At 35.0% G+C, this 14,825-nt stretch overlaps 1 protein-coding gene across 7 annotated transcripts in view; it reads right to left on the bottom strand.

Annotated features, from left to right (window-relative positions):
* Positions 1-14,825, bottom strand: part of LOC132257059 (plasma membrane calcium-transporting ATPase 1) — a 37,160-nt gene that overhangs the window by 19,904 nt on the left and 2,431 nt on the right. For 6 of the 7 annotated variants that reach the window (XM_059753767.1, XM_059753763.1, XM_059753762.1 and 3 more), the window contains 10 exons: positions 13,577-14,080; positions 13,175-13,210; positions 11,968-12,413; positions 10,800-11,018; positions 10,492-10,733; positions 9,917-10,385; positions 7,941-8,517; positions 6,045-6,256; positions 5,839-5,990; positions 5,643-5,781 (listed from right to left, as the gene is read on the bottom strand). In XM_059753767.1, coding sequence (XP_059609750.1) covers positions 5,643-5,781; positions 5,839-5,990; positions 6,045-6,256; positions 7,941-8,517; positions 9,917-10,385; positions 10,492-10,733; positions 10,800-11,018; positions 11,968-12,413; positions 13,175-13,210; positions 13,577-14,080 — 2,996 coding nt within the window. Of the gene's footprint in view, positions 1-771; positions 2,415-5,642; positions 5,782-5,838; positions 5,991-6,044; positions 6,257-7,940; positions 8,518-9,916; positions 10,386-10,491; positions 10,734-10,799; positions 11,019-11,967; positions 12,414-13,174; positions 13,211-13,576; positions 14,081-14,825 lie in introns of those variants that run through there. The other variant, XM_059753768.1, reaches the window with a different exon arrangement.

Below are 14,825 nucleotides of genomic sequence, written 5' to 3'. Positions count from 1 at the left end.
AGTAAAATTCATTAGTTGTATGTGACTATTACTAGTACTAAAATTCATATATCGAAATTTTCACTTTTAAAAGCAATTTTCACACAAAATTGTAAAATTCATCATCATAAAGTACACGATGATCTCGAATATACGTAACACTTACGTTAAAAATCAAATGAAGATAATTTGTTTTATAAATTTATGTCAATTTTTACTAGTAAAGACAACATAGTGAGGACAGTTTCTGAAGTCCTTTTATGTCGTCTAATGTATCATAAGAAGCATGCAAAAGTCGGGGATTAGAGCTCGGACAAAGAACAATGAGTGAATGTTGAAAGAAAAACGAAATAGTTGTAGGAGCATAGTATAAAAGAATATTTATGCATCATATTTAGTGTGGAACTGATTTCAGTTCCACACTAAAAATAAAGTAGTGCAACACATTTGTGTGACACTACTTTATGTAACTGGAAATCCAGGCTCACAAAATTCACACCCAGTTGCTGTTCCACATCGCTTGAACACGTTTCAGAAAATGGATACGCGTCGGCATGGCAGTGAAATCCTTTTGAATTTGTTTTCTGTTCTCCATTTTGAGGGCAATATTACTTTATTGACCTTCAACAAATAAACAAATTGCGAATAGGAAATGTTATAGTTTCTTATTCTCTTCAAGAGTTGCTTTAATTTTTGTTTTGCATATGAAACATGTATAAACAAACGTGTACGGAACTACCTGTGGTTATATATATATATATATATATATATATATATATATATATATATATATTTTTTATTACTAAACACTCTCGTCTAAACCGTCTAAATATTCTCTCAGCTTAGCTTATGTGTGTATGGCGTCTTTCACATTATGAAAATGTAGCAAAACTGCTTACGTACATAGATATTATGGACTGAAATACAAATCGTCAGAACAATCGTCAAATTTAAACTGAAAGTTTAGTTTTGTTTATTATCTCATGGGTACGATTAAAGATTTTCTTAATTTTTTTTTAAATCTGTCATCGTCTTAGCGTTGATTTCAGATTCCAGGACAATATGATAGAAAAATCTCATCATTATTTGTATGCGGGAAAAGCATAGTGATGTATTTTACATTCCAAAAAAGGAAATAATAATAATAAATCATATATTGTCAATTTTTGGGTCTGCCTCGCAATTAAAATTGTAAGTAAAATTAAGTGATAATAATAAGAAATAAATGAGAACATGTAAGTAAAATAGTTAGTTAAAAACTGTCATTGCCCAATTGCACTGATCGAGACTCTATTAGCGCGCGGGAATGAGTGATACATTGATACTTGAGATACGAATAATGTTCGATAGTAAATATCAGTAAACGAGCTTGGAACTAATCGACTGCCAATCTTGGCCAAGGTGTCATTCGCAAGGAGCGAGAAGAAGTATAGAGTGCAATCAATCTCTAAGAGGCAAAAGATTTAAAAGATAGCCCTTAATTTGAGAAGATTTGTAAGGGCGCAACCAATAAGGACATTTTTAAGATTAATAAGGAAAATCAACCATGACCAAAGTATTGACAGAGTGACATTTCGCTATAGCCAAAGATTATGCGGCGAATGAAGTATTCCGATAGAGAAGGAGTAATGCCACAACACTGAGAAAAATAATGCTGAGATATATAATGCTTCAATGACAGCAGAGCAGAACGACCTGAAACATGAGAACAGCTCACAAAAATGCTAAAAAAAATATGCGCCAAAAACCATTTTGAAACCGCAAGGATATGAAGCAGATGCCAAAATACATATCGGCGCGAATTTTGCTTCACGATCGGTGTACTCCGACATATGTAGATAAAAACGAGAACGGATGGTATGAATTTTGAATTATGCTGTCAACCGAAGAGAGCTGCTCAGTTAATTTCAGCAACAGCGGACACAGCCAGGTGCAGCACGGGAATAGTCTATACATGTTAAAGTGTAATATGAGATTGATGAACGATTTGTCTGATAAATTCTTCCGAAAAAAGAATGGACCACTCTAAACAAGATCCAATGTTACTGCGGATAGAGCGCATTCCTTCCTTACATATGGGGTATGACCTCTAATGAAGAGTGTTATCGATGCAGCCCAGCCCAAACTTTAGATTGGTTTGTTTATCGACCAGTTGTTGGATTTGATTTGAAAGAAAAAATGGCCACTTACAAATTCACTCATTCTTATTCTGTACAAAGTTTCTGAGGAATTTTTCTTCTTTTTCAGGTATGGAAATATTTGGGTTGAACTGCACTGAGTGCAGAAAATAATGGCAAAAGTGCCGGTTCATTGGAGGGCAGCGAGTAATGGCTCAAACAGTCGGTCTACTCAAGCACCCTGAGGCAGTACTCACACGATGCATATTATTCGTCAAGTTTAGCCCGAAGCTCCCGGTGATCCAATGTATCAAATGCCTGTGTGAGATTAATGAAATGCGTATCCGATCCAAATCCACTTTTCAATATGAATTTGACAAAGTTAGAAGAAATATTCTCATCAGACAGTCATTAATTCGACTATGACCTAATTTTCAAAGAGGTTAACAATAAAGGATGTGTTGTGAGAAAGGATATTGACTTACTGTTGGACTAAAGTATAAGTCTGGGCAAGGCAGTGGCTGAAAAAATTATCCAACTACTTGTCTTGCCCGGTCTCGAACAGTTTTTAGCTCATTTTACCGTTTTTTTTCAATGTCAGTTTGTGTATAAATATACTAAAAGTTATGATTCAAAATAAAGGCAAAGGAAATCTAATCGAGAGTCTTTCATTTTTCGTTAATTGTACAATTCTTTACAGACAATAAACTATACTTTTAACTTCATTTCTACGGTAGATTTTGTGTGGAAATTGAAAAAAATTCATGCTTGAAATTAACAGCGCAATCGATCGACAGTCAAATTTACGCTGCCAACTGTCGGTCTTTTTGTTCAGTTTTTATACCACCAATGAAAACTCGCCACGAGTGAAGAGGGGTAATAATCCAGTGGCAGCCAACTTTTTTTTTACTTGTCCGCACATTATTAAAGTGGAAGGTACATTAAAATTCTTTCATGAAATAAAAATTAATTTTTGCATATCTGCGGTAACTTCTTGCCAGATACTCACGGCCAGATCATACATAGGTAATCAATTGGCCTGAATAGAAATTTTAGATGAACTCTTTGAGGAAAAGTTGCAAAGAATTTTCCCAGTTCCTGTTCTCTAAGTGGTATTTCTTAAATGATAAGTAATTTTTTTTGTCTAAGACAAAATCCTAATATTTGAAAGGTGTAATTAATTGGCAATATTATTAAATGTATTAAAACCATTTAATTTATTTGCGTTCCTTGCATGTGAATTAAATTTTCACACACGAAAGCGTGAAGCGAAGATTCTGGCTTGCGAACAATGCTTGTGCGGCTTGTGACATCATTGGCAACACTTTCACTATACAGCGTAGATTGCCCTGATATATCCGCTCCTCTATACACACTGAGAGGTTAATGGTCCTCGAGTTCAATATTCTCACCTTCCTTCAATCCCAATAAATTAATTTCAAAGAGATTGTAATTCATGACTTCAATTGCAAGAAATGAGCTCTCTAGACACTACTTACCACTGCTTTATTAAAAAAAAAAGAGACTAATTATTAGAAATTAGCATTCAATTTCCTGAGACTACTGTGAACTTTGTTTTTCACAAAATAAAAATTCTGGAAAATTCGAAAGGTTTGAAAATCAGTGATGGGTCGGATAGAATTTTTTCAGTCAATGCCTTGGCCAAAATGAGGAAAATAAGATTAATTGTAAGATCTCTAAACAGTCAGTCCAGCGGTTTGGGCATTATTGCGTAAAACTTCTTTGAATAAATATATGGCTAAAAGTATACATACTGGGCAAAAATTTTAATTTCGACACAGGCTCTTCAGGATCTAAGCGGTCTAAGTTAGAGCAAAAGAATTAAAAGATGATACATCATTACTTATCCAAATCAAAATCAAAAGCATAAATATACCCTAATAAATGCTTTTCTTCCAAACTATAGGTATTCTAGAGAACTGGTAATTTTTTGGGTGGGCAATGATTATAATTCTTCCCTGGAGGAGTAATAATGTTTGAAGAACATTCCACTAAAAACAGCAATTTTCTATTTATTTAATTTCAGCGATTATTTACATACGCTAAATCTTCCAATTGTTCACTGTGGAACACAATGTTAAATTACTTTGTCTAGCCTCAATCACCTCAAACGTACGCATAAATAATAAATGAAATCAAAACATATATTTATATGTTTTGGAAATGTTTTGGGAAGCCAATCAGGTAGGTTCGGTGTAATGGGTCGGAGGCTGTCCGGAAACACAAAACCTCATTTCAGCGCATGGAGAAGCGCAGAAATTGCCATATACATCCATTTAATATGTTTTTGATAACCTTAAAACATGATGACTGTTTATTTCCTTGATTTTTGCGTAAATTTCACGGGTTTTCTATTCATAATATAACAAAATATACGAATTGGCTCTAGGTGTCAACGTTTAATATGTTTCAAAATACCAAAAAAAAATTCAAAAAACTTACAAATCACAACCTTGTGCCACAATCGTACGAATTTATAACTTTGACAAGTTATATAAGAAGTTACAAAAAATCGCATCTACGCCTTAGATATTTTTTCTATGAGTTACAAAAAGTACAACTTGCATTCGGTCAATAAAATTTCACATCTGAATATAGAAGTGTGTGCTAGGACTGATACGCCCAATAAATACTGCCTAATAACTGTGTGTTTGCTGTATTTATATTTAAAAGAATCTTAATCCATAATATCCACATTATTTTTTATTGACTTCATTTAGGCTGCGAAATCGTGAAACATTTTTATCAGTAGACAAGAATGGATTAAAGAAACGAAAAAGTTTAGAAGAAATGCAAAGGATGTTGTGTCATTTTTTCATGATAGTAGATTCATATAACAGTAAATGAGAGTAACAAGTGAAGGAAAAAAATGTAAACATGAAGAGTGTATGATATGGATAAAACATTTCATCCAAATGGATGGATTGCAGTGTAAGTATCTTGTAAAGAAGAACCTAATAAGACATATATACTTAGATAATAGAAAATAAAATGAACTACTATTTGCCAACACTTTCCCAACAATATGTAAGAACCCATATTTTATTTTTACTTCAGCACATTCTTTCGAAACCGTAAAAGAATTAAAAACTGTATTTTGCAGAACCAAAACTAACAAAGGAAAGATATTAATCTTTACTAAAAGAGAATATGAAAGTCTGAAAGTGGGGTGTTAACTTGAGAAAGGAAATATAGAAGTTTGCAGTAAACGTAAACAAATCTGATTCTTAATTATAGTAAAGGATAAATTTTTTCTTCTTCATCTAATCTACAGATTCTTTTCTATATATATATATATATATATATATATATATACACACACACATGTATGTGTGTGTGTACACACACATGTATGTGTGTGTACACATACATGTATGTGTGTGTGCATTTATATATATATATATATCGAAAATTGTATATTAAACGTATAAATCTATTTGAGATTGAGTTATTTAGTTTTCTTCCTTATTAGCGTTTTTTTCTCATTTTCTTCCTGACAATGTGAGGTAATCTAAAATCACTCACCTGAGTCTGAAGGCGTGTTAACCCACGTATCCACAGTATTTGACCAGCTCTAGGTTTCTTTTCAGAATCTATGGAGTCAAATCTTTCTTCACCAAGATTTATAGCTTCAGTATACTCCTCAGGATGACCTCGGCCCCACCTTAGGTCAAAATGCATTTTATAATTATATTTTATGATATTTATCACTCTAACTTACGACAGAAGTTTTGGTAGTTTTCTGGTAGGAACTGTGGTCACTACCTGACCCCACAACAGCGTACCCACACCGAAGAAAAGACACCATAACCATTGTTCTAGGGTGAGCCCCTTCGTAGAGAAAGCCATTTTACCAAATTGTATTATCAGCACCTAAACAAAATAAAATTAGAAAACGCATAAAAGGTAAAATTCTGTTAAACCAACCTGGGATACACAAGTTCCAATCCAAATTATGTAGAAGATAGGATTCGTAAAAATGCCTTCGAATACATTTCGCTGACCGTGAATTTTTCGTGCATTGAATTCATTGAAGAGGGTCATCATAACGAAGGAATTGAAAATGACTGTGAAGTGTTGAGTGGGACCGGCACCCAATTCTTGTCCTCTACCAGATTCAATGTCCAGCAATTTATCACCTAGTGAAGAAATGTTATGAAAATCTGAATTATAAATGATTAAAAAAGTGAGAAAATGAATAAGAGCGGGTTTTCGGTCAAGGAAGCTTGTTTCTATATATACACTTCCGCCAACGTTTCGTACCTTGTTAAGGTCGAAACGTTGGTGGAAAAGATTGGAGCCTTTGACGGTGTCGGGGTTTAGTCGATGGTTGCGGAAGATTGATCCTGGAGCCGTGGTCCGTCTTCTGTCCTTTGTCTATTGTGTGAGTTATGTTTATTCAATCTTTTTTTCCATTGTGTCAAGCGAGTATTTAATTTTTTTCTCTTTCTTTTTTTCTTTTTGTTCTTGTTCTGTGTCCCTCTGATCGCACTTTTGCATTGTTCTAGCCACGTCCGCGCTCTATAACAATTATAGGGGCGCGGTATGTACTCATTTGCCCATTTTGATGCCACCAAATCATCATCACCATCTTGCTGTACGTTTAATTTCGAGACTTGCTACTTTGTTCTATACATATTTATCTTTCTTTTTATGTTGTTTACTTGTGTACATTATTTCTTTTATTTTGATTTTCTTTTGCTTGTGTGGGCCAAACAGTTTTTATAGCATGACCGCACTTTTATATCTTTCTGCCGCACACTCACAGACAAACGCACTCCTTTATGCGTATTGTTCTTATGGGACAACATTATACATCCAATGATGGGGCATATCCATCGTTTTGCCCCGGAGGATGGAAGGAACGCTAAGACGTCGATGGACGTATGGGAAGTGGGGAGTGATGCTACAGAAATGAATAAATATCTATCCATCTGTTTATCTATTATATGGAAACAAGCTTCCTTGACCAGAAATCTGTTTGTATTCATTTTCTTGCTTATCAGCGATCAAAATATCAATCAAGTTATGAAAAGGTGCCTTGTGCAATATTCATACTATTATAGAAATAATAAAAATGTAGTTTCCTTTTTGATATTTTTGGCCAAAATGGGTAAATTGGTAATGAACTAAAAATATATTATGCGAAAGTCAAAAATAATAAATCCAAATTGGACAAGAATGTAAATTTTAAATCATGATAAAAAGAAGAGATTTATTTGATTTAAATATTATTGACTGCAAAATTTGGGGCCAACTCTTTTAAAAATTTGCCAAAATAAAAGAAAAAAAGAAAATACAACGAGGTAAGCTAAGAATCGACAGTTTAAAGCAAAGGAATTGCAAAGAGAAATGAAAGTATTTACAGATATGAGATTGAAACCTAAAAATGGCTAAGGAGAGTGATCAGCCTGAATGAACTTTTTGATGCGCCCAACGGTCTCGCGCGGAAGCGCATTATAAAAAGACACGCCCCTATCGAAGAGGGTATGGAAAAAAGTCTAATGCTCAGCTCGAGGAACAAGAAGTCCCCGGGGTCTAGTCGAACACTCTTTGTCAAGACGGAAGCCAGATATCCAGGGCAACAAATATTGCATAAGCGATTCAAGAAAATTGGGTCTCGAATTTGCACAAAGGAGGATAGGTTGTAGCCCACTAGCATATCTCTGTCATCATATGATCTGAAGCAGTGTGCAATTCTGTTCAGTGTCATTAGTATAGTATAATTGTAGAAATATACTAGTCTCGCAATTTCATAAGAAAACAGAAGTATAGTAATAACTCTGAAGTGTGCTAAAAGAAGGTAAATAAAATAATACTCACCTATAAACAAAAGAGAGAAGATTACTCCTAGTTGATAGATAGCTTGTCCAAGGATATTTTTCATCATTGTACGAGAAATAAGTGGTTTCGTGCGTCCATATGGCTTACGCAACAGTAAATCAGGCGTAGGAAGTTCCGTTGCGAGTGCTAATGAAGCTAAAGTGTCCATTATGAGGTTAACCCAAAGCATCTGGACAGCTTTGAGTGGCGAATCTTGAACGGCACAAGCGCCAATAAAGGCAACAATCACTGCTACAACATTCACGGTGAGTTGGAACTGGAGAAACTTAGCAATGCTATCATAAACATTACGCCCCCACATTACTGCCTTCACGATACTGCTAAAGTTATCATCCGTGAGAATGATATCGGATGCCTCTTTGGCAACATCTGTACCCGCAATGCCCATGGCAAAACCTACATCTGCCTTTTTGAGTGCTGGGCCATCATTTGTGCCATCGCCAGTTACAGCAACTACTTCTCTGTTCTCACTCACTTTGCTGTCAATTATGCCTTTAACTAATGTATATTTATCCGTGGGGGAAGAGCGTGCCAACACGCGTAATTTTGGCCATACCTGTAAATAAAGAAGGCTACAGTTAAATGACACATGACAGTAGATAGTGGCCTTATACTAACAGGTATCGAAATCGGAAATGAAAAAATCAGAGGGCCGAGTCTTGAAATAGTCAAAATCAGAATAAGCAGAGGGCTGAGTCTTGAAATGGTCAAAATCAGAATCAACAAAACCTCATCGATTTTTAACTTGTTGACATGATCACAATTTTGAAAGTTTCGTGAATCTTGAGTCAAAATCAGAAAATGGGAATGAACCTCGACTTCCCCCCTTTGCAAAAATTTCTCCATCGATTGTTTTGTCCAATTGTTCATTTTGTGATTACACTTGGATTTGTCTTATATGTCCATATGTTCAGTTCATTGATCCATGACAGTTAAGCACTAAGCAAAGGTCGAATAATTTGGAAATTCCATCCAATTAAAAAGAAAGAAACTTTCAAAACTCAAAAATGTTTATGGCAAGGATTATGCATGACATAATTAAATTTGGATTATCGGTACCTCGACACTGCAAAGAGGGATTCTCAGGGACTAGGTAGGAATAATGTGGAGTTCAGAACTTTACACTTTGTCTAACGTCGCTTCGAAAGAAATCATTTAACACCAAGTGTTCAAATTCAAGTCAATTTCCAGTGATTCTGATTTTACCGAATTTCAAGACTCGGCTCTTAGGTTACTTTATAAAAATTACTTAATACATATGTATAAAGAATGGAATGTGAAAATATTTCGTGTGAGCTGAGGGGGGAGTTGGGATTAACTGTAACATTTTATCCTTGCCAACTTGAAATGTAGCACTTTAAAAGTTCAAATCACTCTCTTGAAAAGTTACATTTGGAACTTACTACACTTATTTTTGGAAGATACGAACTGACTTTAGATGCAAACGTTTTAGGTCTCACAGAAGATAAAAAAAATCCCCACTTTCGTAAATGTTATGTATCATAATCTTGCAATGCAATTTTACGAATTCTTATTTTTGAAAATATTTTTATTTCGCAAAAATCTACATCTCAAGTGTCTCATTTATTGAATATTTAGCTTCTCAATCATCAAGGCCAATTCTTGAATGAATCAAGGTAAATTAATAATGGTGACATGTTAGAGTCGGCCGCTGACAGAGTAGGAAGGAAAATACACGATACGCGTGAGGAAGAAATAGATGCTCGTGGACAAATTACAAATGCTGTGTTTTCACCATACGAAATTACTATATTTAAATTTTCAGTTTAAAACTTTACAAGAGAAAAGTTTGGTCATATTTACATTGGCTACCTTTGACTGTTTTTCATGTACTTATAGAGAAAAATTTTATCCTAAGTGGCCAGAGTTGGGCACACTAATCAAAGTACCACAGCCATAAATTTGGATTATAAATATATGGGATAAATCCTTACCTTGTCCAGCAAGTGCTGTTGTACATCACCATTTGTATCACGAATGCGGCGATTAAACTCCTTACCCTCGAGAATAAGACAATCATCATTTTGCTTTAAAATGCCACATTTTGTCGCGATGCTTCGCGCTGTATTTATGTTGTCACCTGTGACCATTCGCACTGTAATGCCAGCTTTTTGACATTTCCTTATTGCATCTGGAACTTCAGGACGAACCGGATCCTCAATTCCTACTACACACAAGCACGTGAGATTATTTACAATATTTTCCTCGTCTTCCCAGTTGGGCTCCTGATCAACATGAACTTCATTTATGGCTGCCTTTCCTGGCACAAAGTCACGAAAAGCAATTGAGATGGTTCGCAACCCGTCACATGCCATTGGTTCAATCACTTGATGCAATAGCCGCTCCTGCATATCACGAGTGAATTTTTCCAGTACACCATCATGTCCGTATATGAAAGCACATCTAATATAGAAAAAATATGAATTATTTTCTCAGGAAAATGTATATAATCATTTCAATCATTGCTAAGGAAAGTCGTGTGACAATGGTGATTGCATACAGGACTTACTTTTTCAATACAATCTCAGAGGCGCCTTTGGTGTACAATCTGAAGCCACCACCGGGCCTTGGGATGACGGTTGACATTGATTTGCGCACAGAATTGAATGTGTACACACGCGTGAATGTTTCTTCTGTGATGTCATCGCGAATAGTTTGAAAGTTAACACCTAGGCCCTGGACAAAGCCTAGCAGTGCGCATTCGGTTTTATTTCCCACTTGTGTAGGAAGTTCTCCAACATTTGCTGGGGGCTGTAAAAAAATTAAAGAGAAAAATAATTAATTAATTTAAACTGATTGTGTAGACGAAGTTCTCACCAATATTCGTGAAGTGTATGCAGAGTTGACAGATATACCCTGGACGATCATGTTACCAACATGTGTCGGTAAGTCACCAAATTTGGGTATAACTTTGCAGAGCTTTTCGCAAATGTAAGACTGAACGACGGTCATGCGATTAGTGGTCAACGTTCCAGTTTTATCACTGCAAATAGCTGTTGCATTGCCCATCGTCTCGCAAGCATCCAAATGTCTCACCTGCAGTTAGAATGTATTGTATTAAAATGATTAAAACGATTCACGATCAATTAAAAATCTGAGCGCCTCAATATCAAACTCGCAGTTTCTTGCAAGAAACTTACTAGATTTTTTTTTACAATCTTTTAGTTAAACGCGCCATTTTATAGAGCACCTCTATTCTCATTTTCATGTATTTCTAAAATAATACATAGATCCGTAAGTGCATGATTTTTAGTATAAAATTTTACTTTGATATTTCGTCTACTTTTATATAAAATATATATCCAACCAATAACTTTTGAAATACTTGTAAACACTTGTCAAAAAATTCGATGAATAAAACTGTAGTCTTAAGGACTGAATTTTTAATCAGGATTATAAAAAATTCGGGTGACTGTAGCTCAGTGGTCAACGCGTTTGACTCTTGATGCGACAGTCGTGTGTTTTAATCATACCAATAGCAAAATGTTCGAACACAGAAGAGTGAAAAATTAAGCATTTCAAGGGCCAAAAATCGCAGTCTACATGATTCCTCTTGTATGCGCTAGTTGAAACATACGCTTCACTAGAATTGTCTTATACTCTGTGTGTATATATAAAGGTAGACTTGAGAACAACTTTTTGGTTGGTCGGCAAGCTAACAATTTGCCATCATAAAACAAAAACTTGTCTAGATACCTTTTCTACTGGAGAAAACTTTGTCCCTCAATAAAACGCCCTCCTAGGTAAGCAAAAAAACTTACTAATTTTTATCACGATCTCTTATGAAATCTATCAGTCCTCTTTAAATGCTCATCAATCTATTTACCGCTTTACCTGATCTCGCGCATATCACAGATAACAAGAATTTTCATCGCAAATTAGTCATTACTTTCGTTTTGTATAAATTGAATTGTTAGTTTTTTTAATTCAAGAAAGTATCTGTTTTAAATATACATAGTTCTAGCGACTGTAATATGCAACATACCAAATTATTATCCTTCATCATCTTTTTAACAGAGTACGCAAGTGATAAAGTCACTGCAAGAGGTAAACCCTCTGGTACAGCTACCACAAGAACAGTCACACCTATGATGAGATGCTTCACCAGATTGTTCGCGTACGTGTTTTTCCATGGTTTCTCGTGAATTACAAACGTGTTGATACAGAATTGCAGCACTAGTATAATTACTGTAAGTACTGCAATCGTGGAACCAGCATAGCCAATCTGGATGGCAAGTTTAGTTAATTTTGCTTGTAACACACTCTTTTCCTTCTTGTGTCCACTGCCGCCGCCACCACTGTCTCCAGTAGGACTGGTTGTTGTCATATGGTTATTCGATGATCCGCCGCCTGCCTCCACATCAGCTTTGTCTGGTAAAGGTGAACTAATATGACTGTTACTCGTGATGGCGCCACTGCCGCTTTCTTCACCTGTTACAAGTCATATGTGAGAAACTTATAATTTCAAACAATTCTTTAAAACAATACGCTTAAGAGTGTTCTATAAGATAATTTAAAAAAAAGCAAAAACTTGGGAATTTGAGAAAAGCCAAATGCACTGAAAAAGGCAATTTTATAAACAAAAGTTAACCTCAAGCCTAATCTCTAATACTAACTTTTCTGTTCAGTAATTAAAGAAGACAAGTTTGTTAATCTGTCTTGCGCTTAAAAACAAACAGAACAATATACGAGAAAAAATCTATTGAACCCATCACATTTGAAATTTTTAGTTCAGGTTATCACAATATAGTGCCTTTTTCATATAATTTGAGGTTACAAAATTAAACAAAAATGGATATGAAAAATTAATATGCATATAAAGACAATAAAGAAATTTTGACTGATCCGATAAATATAGAATCATAGACAAATAACAATTTTTTTTTCAAATTTAGTTCATATTTAATAGAATCTCGAAAAGTATAAGTCATTTCAATTTGTATTAGTTTACATTCATCTAATACAGCGTATAAAAATTGTTTAAATTTCATTGCTGAATGATATATTATGTTTGTTTTGAATCCAACACCCTAAGTTTATTACAAAGTTTAATACTTGTAGTGGAAATATAAATAATTTTCGGAATGTCTTATGATTTTGGAACTCGAATATATAAAAATGTGATTTAGAAATATTTATGGTAAAAACATGAAACAAAATTATTCAGTAGCAAAAAAGAAATGTTACATCACCTGTTAAGCTCTTCTTCTTTCGCTGCTTTTTAGCTTCTGCCAGTGCATAAGTTTTGTTGTGGGGTTGAAATGGAAAACAATTTCATGAAATATTTCCACGTTTTGGTGAATTCCATTTGTAATTTAAGGGATTGTGTTTTGATGCGTCACGAATTGACAATAAAAGTTCAGGCATGCCAAAGGAAAAAAATCATTCGTAAGTTTAATTGAAATAAAATTTTTAAAAATCGGTAAAAACTTTTTTATGAATAGGAAAAATCTGGTAAATTCACTGTGGAATAGACAATTATAGTGAAGGTTTCCGCAAATTACTTTCATTTAAAAGTTTTGAAAAGGTATCTCTTTGTACATCTTTTACCACGAAAAGCTTCTAATACAATCTGCAGAATACTATACACGTACCTTTCTTCATCTTACGCATTTCTGCCTCTTGTTGATCTACTGCGGCACCAAGCAATGTAAAGATGATACCAGCTTGCGAGTTAACTCCCACAGCTGTAACAAGCATCTTTCCACTGCCCTCCATAACATGCGTACCACTGAGCACCATCGGATCGTAGTTTTCGCCTTTCTTAACGTGATCTGATTCGCCAGTAAGGGATGACTCGTCTATCTTGAGATCATTGCTTTGAATCAGCACTCCGTCAGCCGGTAAGAGATCGCCGTACTTTATCTGACATATGTCACCGACTACGATGTCTCCAACACTAATTTGACGCACCTCGCCGCCCCTAATCACGCTAAACTTATGCTCACCCTCGATACGACTCTGCAAGCCGCGAAATTGTCGCTCTTTTGAGTAATCGTTGAAAGCAGTTACAAGCACCACCACGATCACGGATATTAGAATAGCAAGACCCTCGATCCATCCGTGGTGATCTTCTTCGTCAGCAATGGCAGCGGTAGCTGTATAAGAAAGTATTTTTTAACTTCATATTAAATAAGTGAATCATTAATTTTAATTGGTTTAGAGCATTCATTCTCAATGTAAGTTTGTCACTAAATGTACCACATATGTACCACAGTTATATATTTGTGTAGATCAAATTCCCTATGCCAATCGGCAAACACTAAGTCCGCCAAATTGGTATCTCTGGAGATCTTCTAGTGGGAGCATCACTGTATTAGGCGAAGCCTTCTCTTTCTGACGTGATCCTCGCTGTTAGCATTAGACGGTAGAGGCAGCACTGAGGGTGGCGCGGAGGTGAGCACAAATCAGTCTTCTCGTGATCGCGGAGTGAATCAGTACAATATCGATAGGAGAAGGGAACGCAGCGAAGAGTGGTAGCAAAGGATTTGGCTGCATTGAAGCCAACCCTAATAAAATTTGAACTTCATTTGTCCATGTTCATAACATCTCAGATTAGATTTATTAAAATTATCTTACTGCTCAGATCTCAATGAGACTGTATATATCACGGAAATCAAATTTTGGGTTAATTTAGATCTGAATTTATTTTAATCTATGCAGTTATATGAATCAAATATTATTAAACTTTCTAATTCATCATTAACCAAATGTAGATAACGTTATGAATAAAATATTGTTCGCGACTGATAAAGTGAATTTAATTAATAGCTTCTGAGAAACCTCGCTTTTCGCCTTTATTGAAAGAATAATGGGAGTAATTCTAGTACCCTATGGTAGATA

The sequence above is a fragment of the Phlebotomus argentipes genome, unplaced genomic scaffold (assembly GCF_947086385.1).
Source record: "Phlebotomus argentipes unplaced genomic scaffold, Phlebotomus argentipes genome assembly contig_75, whole genome shotgun sequence".
In the NCBI taxonomy this organism is placed as follows: domain Eukaryota; kingdom Metazoa; phylum Arthropoda; class Insecta; order Diptera; family Psychodidae; genus Phlebotomus; species Phlebotomus argentipes.
Note: the sequence above shows the minus strand (reverse complement) of the source record. Positions and strands in the feature narration are given on the sequence as shown.